This window comes from Arachis hypogaea, chromosome 16, assembly GCF_003086295.3.
Source record: "Arachis hypogaea cultivar Tifrunner chromosome 16, arahy.Tifrunner.gnm2.J5K5, whole genome shotgun sequence".
Classification (NCBI taxonomy): domain Eukaryota; kingdom Viridiplantae; phylum Streptophyta; class Magnoliopsida; order Fabales; family Fabaceae; genus Arachis; species Arachis hypogaea.
The window spans coordinates 116,799,691-116,813,027 of NC_092051.1; the positions used below are offsets into that span (position 1 = coordinate 116,799,691).

The 13,337-nt window shown below is 36.3% G+C and overlaps 1 protein-coding gene and 1 long non-coding RNA gene across 2 annotated transcripts; both read left to right on the top strand.

Annotated features, from left to right (window-relative positions):
• Positions 1-7,536: 7,536 nt before the first annotated feature.
• Positions 7,537-9,518, top strand: LOC112754719 (presenilin-like protein At1g08700). The gene has a single exon (XM_025802465.3). The coding sequence runs from the start codon at positions 7,908-7,910 to the stop codon at positions 9,231-9,233; it is 1,326 nt and encodes a 441-aa protein (XP_025658250.1). The 5' UTR covers positions 7,537-7,907; the 3' UTR covers positions 9,234-9,518.
• Positions 9,519-11,484: 1,966 nt separating this feature from the next.
• Positions 11,485-12,912, top strand: LOC140180362 (uncharacterized). The gene is made up of 2 exons (XR_011874441.1): positions 11,485-12,388; positions 12,661-12,912. It is a non-coding gene; the product is annotated as an uncharacterized lncRNA (long non-coding RNA).
• The last annotated feature ends 425 nt before the right edge of the window (positions 12,913-13,337 follow it).

Below are 13,337 nucleotides of genomic sequence, written 5' to 3' on the forward strand. Positions count from 1 at the left end.
CCAAGTGGGCCCCAGAAGTGGATTTCTGCATCATTTACTCATTTTTATAAACCCTAGTAACTAGTTTAGCATAAATAGGACTTTTTACTATTGTATTTAGATCTTCGGATCATAAAAAGTCTTGGTTACTCCGGTTCCCCTCTGGGGCCGAGACCAATGAACTCCATTATCACTTATGTATTTTCAACGGTAGAGTTTCTACACACTATAGATTAAAGTGTGGAGCTCTGCTGTTCCTCATGAATTAATACAAAGTACTATTGTTTTTCTATTCAATTCAAGCTTATTCCGATTCTAAGATATTCATTCGTACTTCAATATGAATGTGATGATCGTGACAGTCATCATCATTCCCAACCTATGAACGCGTGCCTGACAACCACTTTCATTCTACCTTAGATTGAATGAGTATCTCTGGGATTCCTTAATCAGAATCTTCGTGGTATAAGTTAGAATCCATGGACGGCCATTCTCGAGATCCGAAAAGTCTAAACCTTGTCTGTGGTATTCCGAGTAGGATCTGGGAAGGGATGGTTGCGACGAGCTTCAAACTCGCGAGTGCTGGGCGTAGTGACAGACGCAAAAGGATCAATGGATCCTATTCCAATATGATCGAGAACCGACAGATGATTATCCATGCAGTGACAGCGCATTGGACCATTTTCACTGAGAGGACGGGATGTAGCCCTTGACAACGGTGATGCCTAACATACAGCTTGCCATAGAAAGGAGTATGAATGATTGGATGAAGACAATAGGAAAGCAGAGGTTCAGGAGGAACGAACGCATCTCTATACGCTTATCTGAAATTCTCACCAATGAATTACATAAGTATCACTATCTTTATTTTATATTTTATTTATCTTTTAATTATTAAATCTCCATAATCAATTGAATCCGCCTGACTGAGATTTACAAGGTGACCATAGCTTGCTTCAAGCCGACAATCTCCGTGGGATCGACCCTTACTCACGTAAGGTTTATTACTTGGACGACCCAGTGCACTTGCTGGTTAGTTGTGAAAGTTGTGACAAAGAACTAAGATTGTGAATGTGTGTATTGAGTTTTTAGCGCCGTTACCAAAGAATGGAACCTTCACGATTTCCGCGCACCAATGAGCCACTAAACCTCCTTGGTTAAGGTTAAGAGTTTTGTTTATTTCTATGGATTAAGAATATTATCATTCTATTTTAATTAATGTATTGATTCAGTTTCAAGGATTACTTTCGTTCTTCATCTTATGAATTTGAATATATCAGAAGAATAATTCTTATTCTACATGAATTCTTATGATTCTTAGAAAAGTTATCTCACTTGAATACTAACTTGAAAGTAAATTCTTCTTAAACTTCAAATTACTTGGACTTAACGGGATACGTGACATATAATCCTCTTATATTTGGATAATTAGTATTTTTTTGGCCAATAAACTAGAATTGAACATAACCCTCTAATCTACATTAAGTGACTAAGAAATTGGCGGTTGATTAGGTTAGAGGAGACTAAATTACTAAGGAATTATGGTTTAGTCAATTACAGTTTGCCATGAAATGAATCTTGCATGATTAAAATAGTTGGTAAGAAAACTTAATTCGAAAGAATAAATAACTCCGTCTGAAACCGTAACTGTCTTCTCACAAACATTTCACACAAATTCTACTGTTTGTTTTCTCACTCTCTGCGTTGGTATTTTATTGCTTTTGAACCTCAAAACACAATTTTCTGTTTGCATGACTAAGTGATTCACTTGACTATTATTTCTCAGTCCATCAATCCTTGTGGGATCGACCCTCACTAACCTGAGATATTACTTGGTATGACCCGGTGCACTTGCCGATTAGTTTATGGACTTTGAACTCTGCACCAACATGTCCGGTAGCTAACCCAGATATCATCTATCTAACATGCATCCACACTCTTGGGGTATAATACCCGTCACACTCTTGGGATATAGTACTGCCACACTCCTGGGATATAGTGTCTGTCGCATTTTCCAGGATAAAGTGCCCCACACTCTTGGAATATAGTGCCCGCCATACTCTTAGGATAAAATGCCCGTCACACTCATGGGATATAGTGCTCGTCACACTTCTAAATGCTCCCACACTCTTGGAATATAGTACCCACCACACTCTTTGATAAAGTGTCCGTCACACTCATGGGATATAGTACCCAATACACTTTATAAACAAAGAGAATAAGATGCAACAAAAGGGGAAACAAATCACAACAGTCAACATCATCACCAAATTTATCATTTAGCATAATCATAATCATCAATAATCACAGCATAATCCTCATCAACCAGAATCATCATCCCACGTAAATATAATCAACCAGAACCAACACCACATTCTTAACTATTACTAATCGATTCATTAATAACATAATCATCATCAATCATAATTTTTTGCACATGTCTCAACTTAAATCACAATTCTCATCAGACTCATTAATAACTCAATGCCATAACTCTACTCCGCACACTTCAACATGTACCGGGTTAGACTTGGGTCGTTACATGTGGCTTGCGGGTATGAGGTCTCTAATACGACACCCTAGACTCGAGGTCACGGTTGTATACTAACTCAATTAGAACATAATCATTCATAGCCAACAACAATCTAACTCAAACACGGCGTGACCCCTTCAATCTCATTAAATCATTTCTCTAATTAATCACTTTATAAATTGACAAGCCAAACTTCTCTAAATCCTCAATTTCAATATAATACTCTCAAATTCTTCAACCATTATCTAAAAATTCTTATAAATCAAAACTTACTATATCCTTCCCCAAGTATCTCTTTTTCCTTCAACTCCATTACCTAACTCTATTAACATTATCTCCTCTCACACTTCCTAAACCTGAACCCATAGTTTGATAAAGTAATTTGCCTTTTTAAAAGCTTCAACTAATTAAATAAATCTCCTTTTGTTGTTATTAAAAATTAGATAAGTTAAATCATAAATCATTTTCACAAATTGAAATCATAAAACTCATTCTTCATTTAAACCAAAATTTCAAAACTCTTTAAATTTTTACAAAAATTCTGGTAGAACCTCCCCTAAAAACCGGAGTTTACCACCCTTTTCGGGTTCCCTCAATTCAACCTCAATCCAACAAAATCAACATTTCAAATCAACATTTTCAAGTCCGTCATTCAGAACCAATCATTATCAATTTCAATCTAAAAATCAAAATCAACATATTCAATCACACAGAAAAAACCATTTACATCACAAGCATTCATTCATTTGCATTAACCTACTAAACTTGTTAGGTATTCAAGCCTAAAATATTTTTATTTTAAAATGATCCCCTACCTCAGTTAGTCGCAATTTGCATAATTAAACGCAACAAGTCCCTTTTTTCCTTGGCCCGCAACAGCGGCAGCTGCATCCACAACATCGTTTACTTTTGCAACAACAGCAACAACTTTTATTTCAACCATGCAATTACCGAAACTCGACCCTAAAATGTTAACATCGCGGAATTCTCAAAAACAAATAACCAGAATGCTAGCAGTGATAGTTTTGGAACAGAGTTAACTTACTGCAACAAAAGAACAAAGCAGCAGCCTCGAACTGACTCGGCAGCAGCTCCGACAGCGATCAAAAGCTCCAGTGGTTCAGCAGTAACCTTAATTTCAACATGCAATCATCGAAACTCAATCATACGGTACCAAAATTTTAACATCTTTAACAAACTTTAACAGAACACTAAATTTCGATGATTCCAAAAAAAAAAGAGAAATTACCACACTTAGGGAGAACAACAGACCAGAGCCGCAGTAGCTCTGATGGTAACCCCCGGTGGCGAAAACTACGCCGAGGAGCTCCAGCGGCGACGACGAAAGCAACGACAGTAACGGCATCGCAATGACTACCCACCATCATCGCATCATTTGCACTCGTGAGCTCCCTTTCTCTCTTCGTGTTCTGTTCGATGGTGACCCTGAGCTTCGGTGGCGGCGATGGCTTCACAGACGGTGGCACAGGCGACGACCCAAGACGATGACAGCAACAACGATGGCTACAAGGCGCAGTGGCGGTGACGAAGATCCTCCAGCAGCAGTGACTACTTCTCCTCCCACTCAACACCGTGCTCTCTCCCCCCTCTCCTCTGGTTCGACAACGACGACGGCGATGGCGACACCTATCCCCGCCGGCGCCGTCACCTCCTTCTTTTCTTTTCCCTTTCTCCATGCTCCCTCACTCAAGTGCTTCCTCTCTTTTTTCTTTCTTTGTTTCTTTTGTGTGTGTGTGTGTGTGTGTGTGTCTTAGGGAGTGAACGGCGGTGAGAAAGAAGAATAGAGTGTATGTGTAATGGATTTAGGGCTAAAGTTAAAGTTTAATTTGGAAAAAAAGTAAAAATTAGGGATCTTATGACTAATGTGGGTATTTTAGTAAAATTGAAAGGTAGAGTAGTAAATTGAAAACCTAATTTAACCCAATAAAATTTTCTCAAAAACATTATTCATTTCTTAAATTGGCTATTAGATTTTCAATCAGGTACTCTAATTTAAAATATAAGATAATAAAATTAATTTTCTTTATTCATAAAATTTAAAGTATTAAATTCTAAAATCTCAATTATTTAAATCAATTCATATAAAATTCTTATTATTTTACAACTACTAAACTTTATAATTTAAATCTAGAAAATTATTCAATAATTATAAAATTATATAAAAATTCTAATTTAATTCAAACTCAGTTATCCAAATTTGAAATTAATTACCTTTAGTAAAATAATTTTTGAAAATTGAACTTTACCCCATTAAAATATATCAAAACTAATCCTTAATCTAACTTCAAAAAGTTTGGATCTTACATATGATCGTACAGAAAAGCAGTATATGATATTCCACTTTCTGATAACGTTCCACCTGACCCGAGTTTTGAAGATCTAGAACATACTTTTCCTCGCTTTTATAGTTTAGAGGGATTAGGTGAGTGTAGAGTCTAAACTAGCCTGGACGCTAGCTTAGAGACTTTTTGAATAGGTCAGAACTTGGGATGTCATATATATATATATACTCTAATAAAGGCTAGATGACCGAATGTTGTTAATTGCCTGATATGTATATAAGTGTGCTTGTTTATAACTATTTTATCTATTATTATTTGTAAATTGATTATGAATGATTCCAATTATCAATCCAAATATTTAAAAAAAAAAAGAATACCTCATAAAATAACTATATTTTAACAACAAATCATGCTTATATAATAAATAATATATAATAATTAGGAAGACAAATTAGTAGCGCTTAATTTCTGGTATGATCTAAACATAATGAAAATAGATCATTACAGACAACACTACAATCTCAACTTAATAAGAACAATTTCAATCCTTTAGCTAAAAGTGCTAAATCGGGATATATATTGGCTAAAAGTGCTATTTTTTAAAAAATATAAAAAATAAATGGACCGCTCATTTAGCCCACAGGCTAACCTGTTTAACCCGTTATTTTTTTCAGGTTAATCGGACTCAGTCTGTTTAATCTAAAATTTAAACGGGTTTAATTTTAGAGACAAAACCTACCTGTTTAAACAAATAAACGGGGTAGCCCGATAAGTTTAGCCCATTTTCACAGTCCTAGTCTGAACGAGCAATTCAACATTGTCTAGTCACAAATAATATTGCAAAAAGCCTCTACCCGATATTGATACAATATTTGCCTTGCTTTCACAGTAGAAAAGGCAATTTTACTCTGAATTTATTGAATCCAAAGCCCTTATAAGTGCTGATGCAACTATTGAGAGGAACATCATGGCTCAAAGCGGCAGAAGAAGGAGTAGAGGTGAAACAACTTCAATTGGAAGAGGTGTAGGAAGAGGCTATCAAGAAGGGAGTAGAAGTGAAAAAATTTCAATTATTGGAAGAGGTATAGGAAGAGGCTATAAAAAAAAATTGTTCTTATTGTGGAAGAAATGGACATCTAGTGGATTCTTGTTACAAGAAACATGGAGTTTCATCTCACATGAAAAAAAAAAAAACAGGCTCTATCCGTCACATTTTTGCTGATGAAGAGAATGGTGAATTCAATAAAAGTGAAAAAAAAAAAACAGCATGTAAATAGCAATACCATATCTCTTGTTTTATCTCAAGAATAGAAGACTTCTTTAATGATTTTACTTCAACAATCAGCGTAGCCAAACACAATATTCCATCAACCAAACTAGTATCATTTTCTCAAAATCTCTGTCTATAGACCTCAAAGACAAAAAAAATACGATTTTAGCAGCAACTTTGTTAGTTAATTCACTAAAATCTAGCTCTGGATCATTAATACAGGAGCAACTAATTATGTATGCATTTTTTGTCTTCTTTCCAAGTTTACCATCGTCTTAAACCCATATATGTCAAGCTACCAGATGAGTCAATTGTTAAAACTGATATCACAGGAACAATTTTTTTCAATAATCACTTTACCTCACTAATATATTGTATATCCCAACTTTCTCTTTCACTTTGTTGTCAATCTCAGCTCTTACTGCAGCACTAAATTACTTATTTTCGTTTTCTCAGATCACATGTCAGATTCGGAATTTAACTACATCTTAGTAATTAGAGTAGTTAATGAATGTAGAAGTCTCTATATCTTGAAAAACTCCACCAAAAACTTGACATATCAACTTAAACCAAACCAAATTTGCCAGGTCTCCTCTGTTAATTCTGCAACTTTCACAGAATCCATATGGTATCTAAGATTAGGTCACTTAGGACATCACAAATTTGCTTATATGCTGTCACAATTTTCTTACATTCATTGTAATGATGATTCACAAATTGCTTATATGTTTAGGACAACCACCTTTTTTTTTTTTTTGTGGGAAAATTGGGAATGAAGAATTGTTTTAACATCTTGCTTCATCTCCGTAACAAATCTATGATAGGTTTTGAAATTTTTTTAATAAAAATATCTTGCTGGATGTAGGTACAATTGAAGTTTTCCTGTTGATATTGCATGGTCTTCACTTCCACATCCTTGGTTTAAATTGAAGGGTAATTGAATACAGATGGCTCTGTTCTGTATGATATTTGGACAGCTTGTGGTGGTGTCATCATCAGATATAAGGATGGCTTTTTCTCAAATTTGTTTCATTACTAATTTGGGTCATTGTGCTAAATTTTGGGGAGCCTTCTATGATTTACAAATTGCATGGAACTATGACTATAGGAAAGAGTTGTTAGCACTTGATTTTAGTGTATTTGGTTCACTATCAAAAGATTTATCTTCACTCATATGCAACTCTTATTCTAAAAATTAAAACTCTTCTAGGTTGGGAAGTTTGGATGTCATATGTTCATTGAGAGAGAGAATGATAGATGATCTTAAACAAGAAAACAACAACTATTTTTCAAAATTTGGAATATCATGTAAATTTTAATTAATGCTTCTAGTGAGAGTGATGAATTGATGATTCAAGAAGAATTTTTTTTCGCATCTCACATCTCATAACGTAGTTTTCTTCCTAATTTTTATTTAAAAAAAACGAAAACAAATAAATGAGACTATTATTTTTTGTAGAACTTTCCATAACATTATAATGATTGCTAAGTGTACTAATACTATACTTGCCATTGTTGATAAACAGGCAAATTAATCATATTTTAAAACTTTTTTCACATAAAATAACCATTCCCTTTCCAATGGTTTCTCTCTATTCTAATTCCACCAGTTCCATAATGATCTTAAGCCCTTCGAAAAAGAATGACACCCGCACCAAACAAACACAGCACGACAAAGAAAAGCAAATAAAAAAAGGTAGCATCAAACAAAATGGAATCAGCAATGAATGACCATAGTCATCACTCATAAGTCGTAACCGTACCTTCACATCATCACTCACCCAGCAAGTGTTCGACGAAATTCCCCAACGAAAAAAGAAAAATGGAATCGAGCATTCTAGAATCCATCGGCGTGGAGATAATCGGAGTCATGTCACCAGTCTCCATCTGCATGTTTCTCGTCGTCCTCCTCGTCTACTCCCTCTCCTCCTCCTCCTCCTCCCCTTCCTCAGCCGTCTCCGACATCCGCACCGCCGCTAACCTCGTCTACGCCGAGAACCCCTCCGACACCGCCGCACAGAAGCTCGAGGGAGCACTCCTCAACGCCCTCGTATTCGTCATCCTTATCGCCATCGTCACCTTCCTCCTCCTCCTCCTGTACTACTACAACTGCACCTCCTTCCTCAAACACTACACGCGCTTCAGCGCCTTCTTCGTCCTCGGCTCCATGGGCGGATCCATCTTCCTCTCACTCATCCAGCGATTCTCGATCCCCGTCGATTCCGTCACGTGCTTTATCCTTCTCTTCAATTTCACCGTCGTCGGGGTTCTCTCCGTTTTTGGCACCGGGATTCCGATAATCGTTCGGCAGTCGTACATGGTCTGTTTGGGTATCAGTGTTGCTGCGTGGCTGACCAAGCTGCCCGAGTGGACCACCTGGGTTCTTCTGGTGGCTCTGGCGGCTTATGATCTTGTGGCGGTTTTGGCACCTGGTGGACCGTTGAAGATGTTGGTTGAGTTAGCATCCAGCCGGAATGAGGAGCTTCCTGCTTTGATTTATGAGGCCCGGCCCACCACAGTGGCACGGGCCGGGTCTCGCGGAGGGACCAGTTTGGGGCTTTTGGTGACTGGGGTTACAGCAGGGGAGCCGTCTTCAGCGCCGTCATCATCGTCGTCATCGGCAATTGAGCTTCAAGCGGTGTCTAGGGACAACAAAGATAGGAATGTGAATGATAATTTGAATGAGAATAGGGATTATGGTGGGAATGAGTACTCTGTTGTGGCAATGGGTGGTTTTGGGGGTGAGAGAAGTCAGGGTGGGAGGAATGATGAAGAGGAGAGATCGCCATTGGTTGGCAATGGTGGCGGAGAGGGTGGTATTGTTGATGAGGAAAGGCATGAAGGGAATGAGAGCAGAGGTGGTGATGTGGAGATTGCTGAGAGGGGCATTAAGCTTGGCCTTGGAGACTTTGTTTTCTACAGTGTTCTTGTTGGTAGAGCTGCAATGTATGATCTCATGACTGTGTATGCTTGTTACCTTGCAATTATATCAGGACTAGGCTGCACTCTTATTCTGCTGTCGGTGTGCCGCCAAGCTCTGCCGGCGCTCCCAATTTCGATCACCTTGGGTGTTCTTTTCTATTTCTTGACCAGATTGCTGATGGAACCCTTCATTGTTGGGACTGCCACAAATTTGATGATGTTTTAAACTGCAATTATGTTTAATTTTTTTGTTTAAGAGAGACAGAAGCTAAATGGTAGATATCAACTAATGATTTTCTATAGGAAGTGATTTTGTATATGGAGTGGAGAGGTAGTGCTCCATTGTGCTTATCTACTTTGTAGTAACATGCTTGTTCTCATCATGTTGCTTTGTGCAGATAGTCTTGCAACTAATGATCATCTGATATCAAGTTTACTCTTGAGCCTGTAAATTTTTAAACTATATATTATGTTCCTGCTCATCCAAATGTTTCCCTTGGATTTTGACAAACTTGAGTCATGAGGTGTGTAGGAAATAAGTGGTAGCTATGCATTTGTTCGCTATATTATTTCTACCCGAGTATATTTTCATATTCTGTATCTTATATATAATCTCTGACTAATTCATGTTAATGATTTCCTACTTTGTCAATGAGTTATAGCTCAAATGGCATAATCTCCCCATACTCAATCAAGAGGTTGCGGGTTCGAGTCTCCTATCTTTGGTAAAAAAAAAAAAAAAAAAAGAAAAAAATGATTTCCTACTTTCCTTTGTGAGACGATGCCCTTGTTTATGTACATTATAATGAATATTGTCCATATATATGTCTAACTTTTGAGGCTAAAATATCTCTTAAAAACTACAAAACACTTCAGAGCATTACTATTTCATGGATAAATTTGACCATGTTGTGCTGCATAATTCAATTAGGAGGGTAATGCTATTGGGTGATAACTTGTAAGGGTTTATGTACCATATGTACATTTCATGAATACAGTTATCTGTGTATAAGTGCATGTCGTTTCGTGCATACAATCATAGTTTATCTGTTTACTAGCTTATGCACATTTGTAGCACTTCTAACTAATAACCCTTTTCAGGTCATAGGCAATGTGGCTTCAGTGAAAGGTGCCCTTCTTATGCCATTGATTCCTCTTCTAAAGTACCAAATGGTTTACTTTATTGAAAATAATGTTTAGTTCTGAACTTGACAAAAATCCATTTAAGAACACAGCAATGCTGCGTGTACACAAAAAGTTAGCCACCAAATAAGTTGCACATATAGAAAATACACATGGAAAATGTTTGAAACAACACATACATATATATACACAAATATATGTTGACTGATTTGGAGGTTGATTTTCAGTTTGCACATAGTAGTTTTGTTGAACATGCTAGCATATTATCACTTCTTTTTGCCAGCTGTAATTTCTGTTAAACACACAAATTAGATGATGAATTATTATTTTATCTACACTAAACTAGCATAAGTCCATGATTATTGTTTTATCTGCACTAAACTATTCTGATATCATTTTTATTTATCCAGGCCAATAAAATGATAAATCTTTGAAGGAAACATTCCTAATTATTATATTAAGGATTGAAGTACATAATCTCTAACTTGAACCTTGTAAAATGACGCAGGAATAGACAAAACACATTTTAGTATTTATTAATTTATTTCTTAAAAGAATTTTAAGTGGAGCTGAATCACTTATTTGTTGAGGTATTTGTGCATATAATTGGTATCACCTAATTTATGCTTGTCATGTTATTAATTAATTATTCAGCACTGTTAACAATATCTCTGTACTACAAATATAATACTTAGCAAAAAACATTCTTTCTATTTTACTTGAGACTCAATAATGGTTGCAAAACTTGAGGGTGGAGCTTATCTCTCCTTTTGATGATGCTATTTTGAACAAGCTGTCTTCTGTCAACTCAACCCCCGGAAGGAAGCCAGTTGACCAGAAGTTGCTTTGAAAGCTGAAAGTAGGTCTCCATGCTGCTTGGCCTGTGCTTGATGATGCTGAGCAGGAGCAGATCAGAGACCAAGAAGTGAAGAAGTGGCTTGTTGATCTCCAAGATGCTGTCTATTGTCTGATGATTTGCTGGATGAGCTCTCCACTAATGCCACCACTGCCACTGCCTCTCAAAGGGATCCAGGTAATGTTTCTTCCTACTCTCACTATTGTTAAAGAGAAAGATGATCTTGTTCTAAAAGAAGAGCTTGCCAAAGGTCTGGAGGACATGACATGGAGAATTCAGTCATCTCTGGTTAAAAGTTCTGCTATATATGGCAGGGACATTGACAAGGAGGCCATCAGAGAAATGTTGTTATATGGTACTTGTGATGCTAACATATCTATGATCCCCATTGTAGGCATTGGAGGAGGTGGAAAAACTACCTTGGCTCAATTGGTTTACAATGATGCCAAAGTGGAGGACAAATTTGACATTAAAGCATGGGTTTGTGTTTCTGACCAATTTGACATTGTTAAGGTTACAAAGACCATAATAAAAGCAGCTAGTGCTAGTTCTTGTAATGAGGATGATTTAAATTTACTTCAAACTAGTTTCTAGGGTAAGTTAGAGGGGAAGAAATTCTTGATTGTTTTGTGTGATGTGTGGATTAATAGTTCCAGTCATTGTAAAATTCTTCAAAAAGCTTTTCAATATGGAAAAATGGGAGGCAAGATTCTTTTAAGTCGAAATGAAACTGTTGCTATAGTGAAAACTATTTCAGCTTACAAGTTAAGTTTATTGTCAGAGGAAGATTGCTGGTCTCTTTTTTGTAACGTGTATTTCTTTCTCCTGAATTGAAGTATTATTCAACTCTAGAACTTGTTGGCCGAAACTTGTCAAAAAGTGCCAAGGGCTACATCTGGCCTAGAGGCACTAGTTGCCTTATTAAGTACAACAAACTATGATGACAGGTCACAGGGATTGGGATAATGTATTGAAAAGTGATCTTTGGGGAATTTTTGAAGACATAGAATGAAATTATTCCTGCATTAAGCATTAGCTATCATTGTCTTCCTTCAAGTCTAAAGCAATACTTTGTTTATTGTTCTTTGTTTCCCAAAGATTGTGAATTCAATAAGGATGAGCTGATCTTGTTATGGATGGCAGAAGATCTCTTACCACCAAAAGGAGTAAAAGCTCTCACAGAAATTGGTTGTGAATATTTCAATCAGTTGGTTATGATGTCCTTTTTTCAGCTTTCTAGTACTGATAACAGCTTCTGACGAGAGCAGTAATGATCCCAGTCTTGTAGTCACTCAGGGCCAGAAGAAAGCATTGTTAACTCACAACAGCTCCTCCTAGTGTAAGCAACATCACTACCACAACCACTCTTACTAAGCCAAAAGGTAATCATATCTAGAGCATTGCATCTTTTAAAACTAAATCATGGATAATTGATAGTGGTGTCACTGATCATGTATCATTCGCCCTCGAGTCTTTTCAAAATCTCTTCTTAAATTACCTGATGACTCCAAAACAATAACCAATAACACTGGCAACATACAATTATTGAAAGACCTAATTGGCTAATTCTCACAAATGTAGTTCACATTCCATATTTTAAATTCAACTTAATTTTATTGTCCAAACTCACTAGCAATCTCAACTTTGAATTTAGGTTCATTGACTAGTCAAGCTAAAGTGGTTGGAGATGATGGATGCTAATTCATGGAAACTCACAGCTGCACTAGCATCAACACATTGCATCATCTAGTCTGCTGTGGCTGGCATGCTAGGCTAGGTCATTCAACTTCTACTAGGATGAATTCAAAGAAAAAGAAATTTTTAATAATTGATTGTTTGCCAAAGTATTAAGCTTGTGAACTTTTGTCATTGTGCAAAATAAAGGAGGCTGTCATTAAATTTAAAAGGGAGCATAAATGAATTTTGAAAATAGGTTTAGGAGTATATAACCTAAAATCGAATTTAGAGAAGATTCATTATATTGACCAAAAAATTGGGGATTTTGAGTTGTAAATAGGCCGACAAAATGGACTATATTCGTCGGGATAGTCCATTTACCTAATTAAGTGAGTAGGTTTTGCTTCTAAAATCAAAGTCGTTTAAATTTTGGGTTAAACTAGTTGAGTTTAACTAATTTAAAAAAAATTAAGCAGGTTTTTTTTTTTTTTTTGGTCAAGAAATAGCAGGTTAAATAGGCTAGTCTGTAGGCTAAATGGGCGATCCTTTTACATTTTATTTTTGCATTTTTTTTAAAACAATAAGCTTTTCTGCAATATTTTTTCTTGATCAAACCTAACTCACTAAGGCTTTGTTTGGATGTAAAAAAGAAAA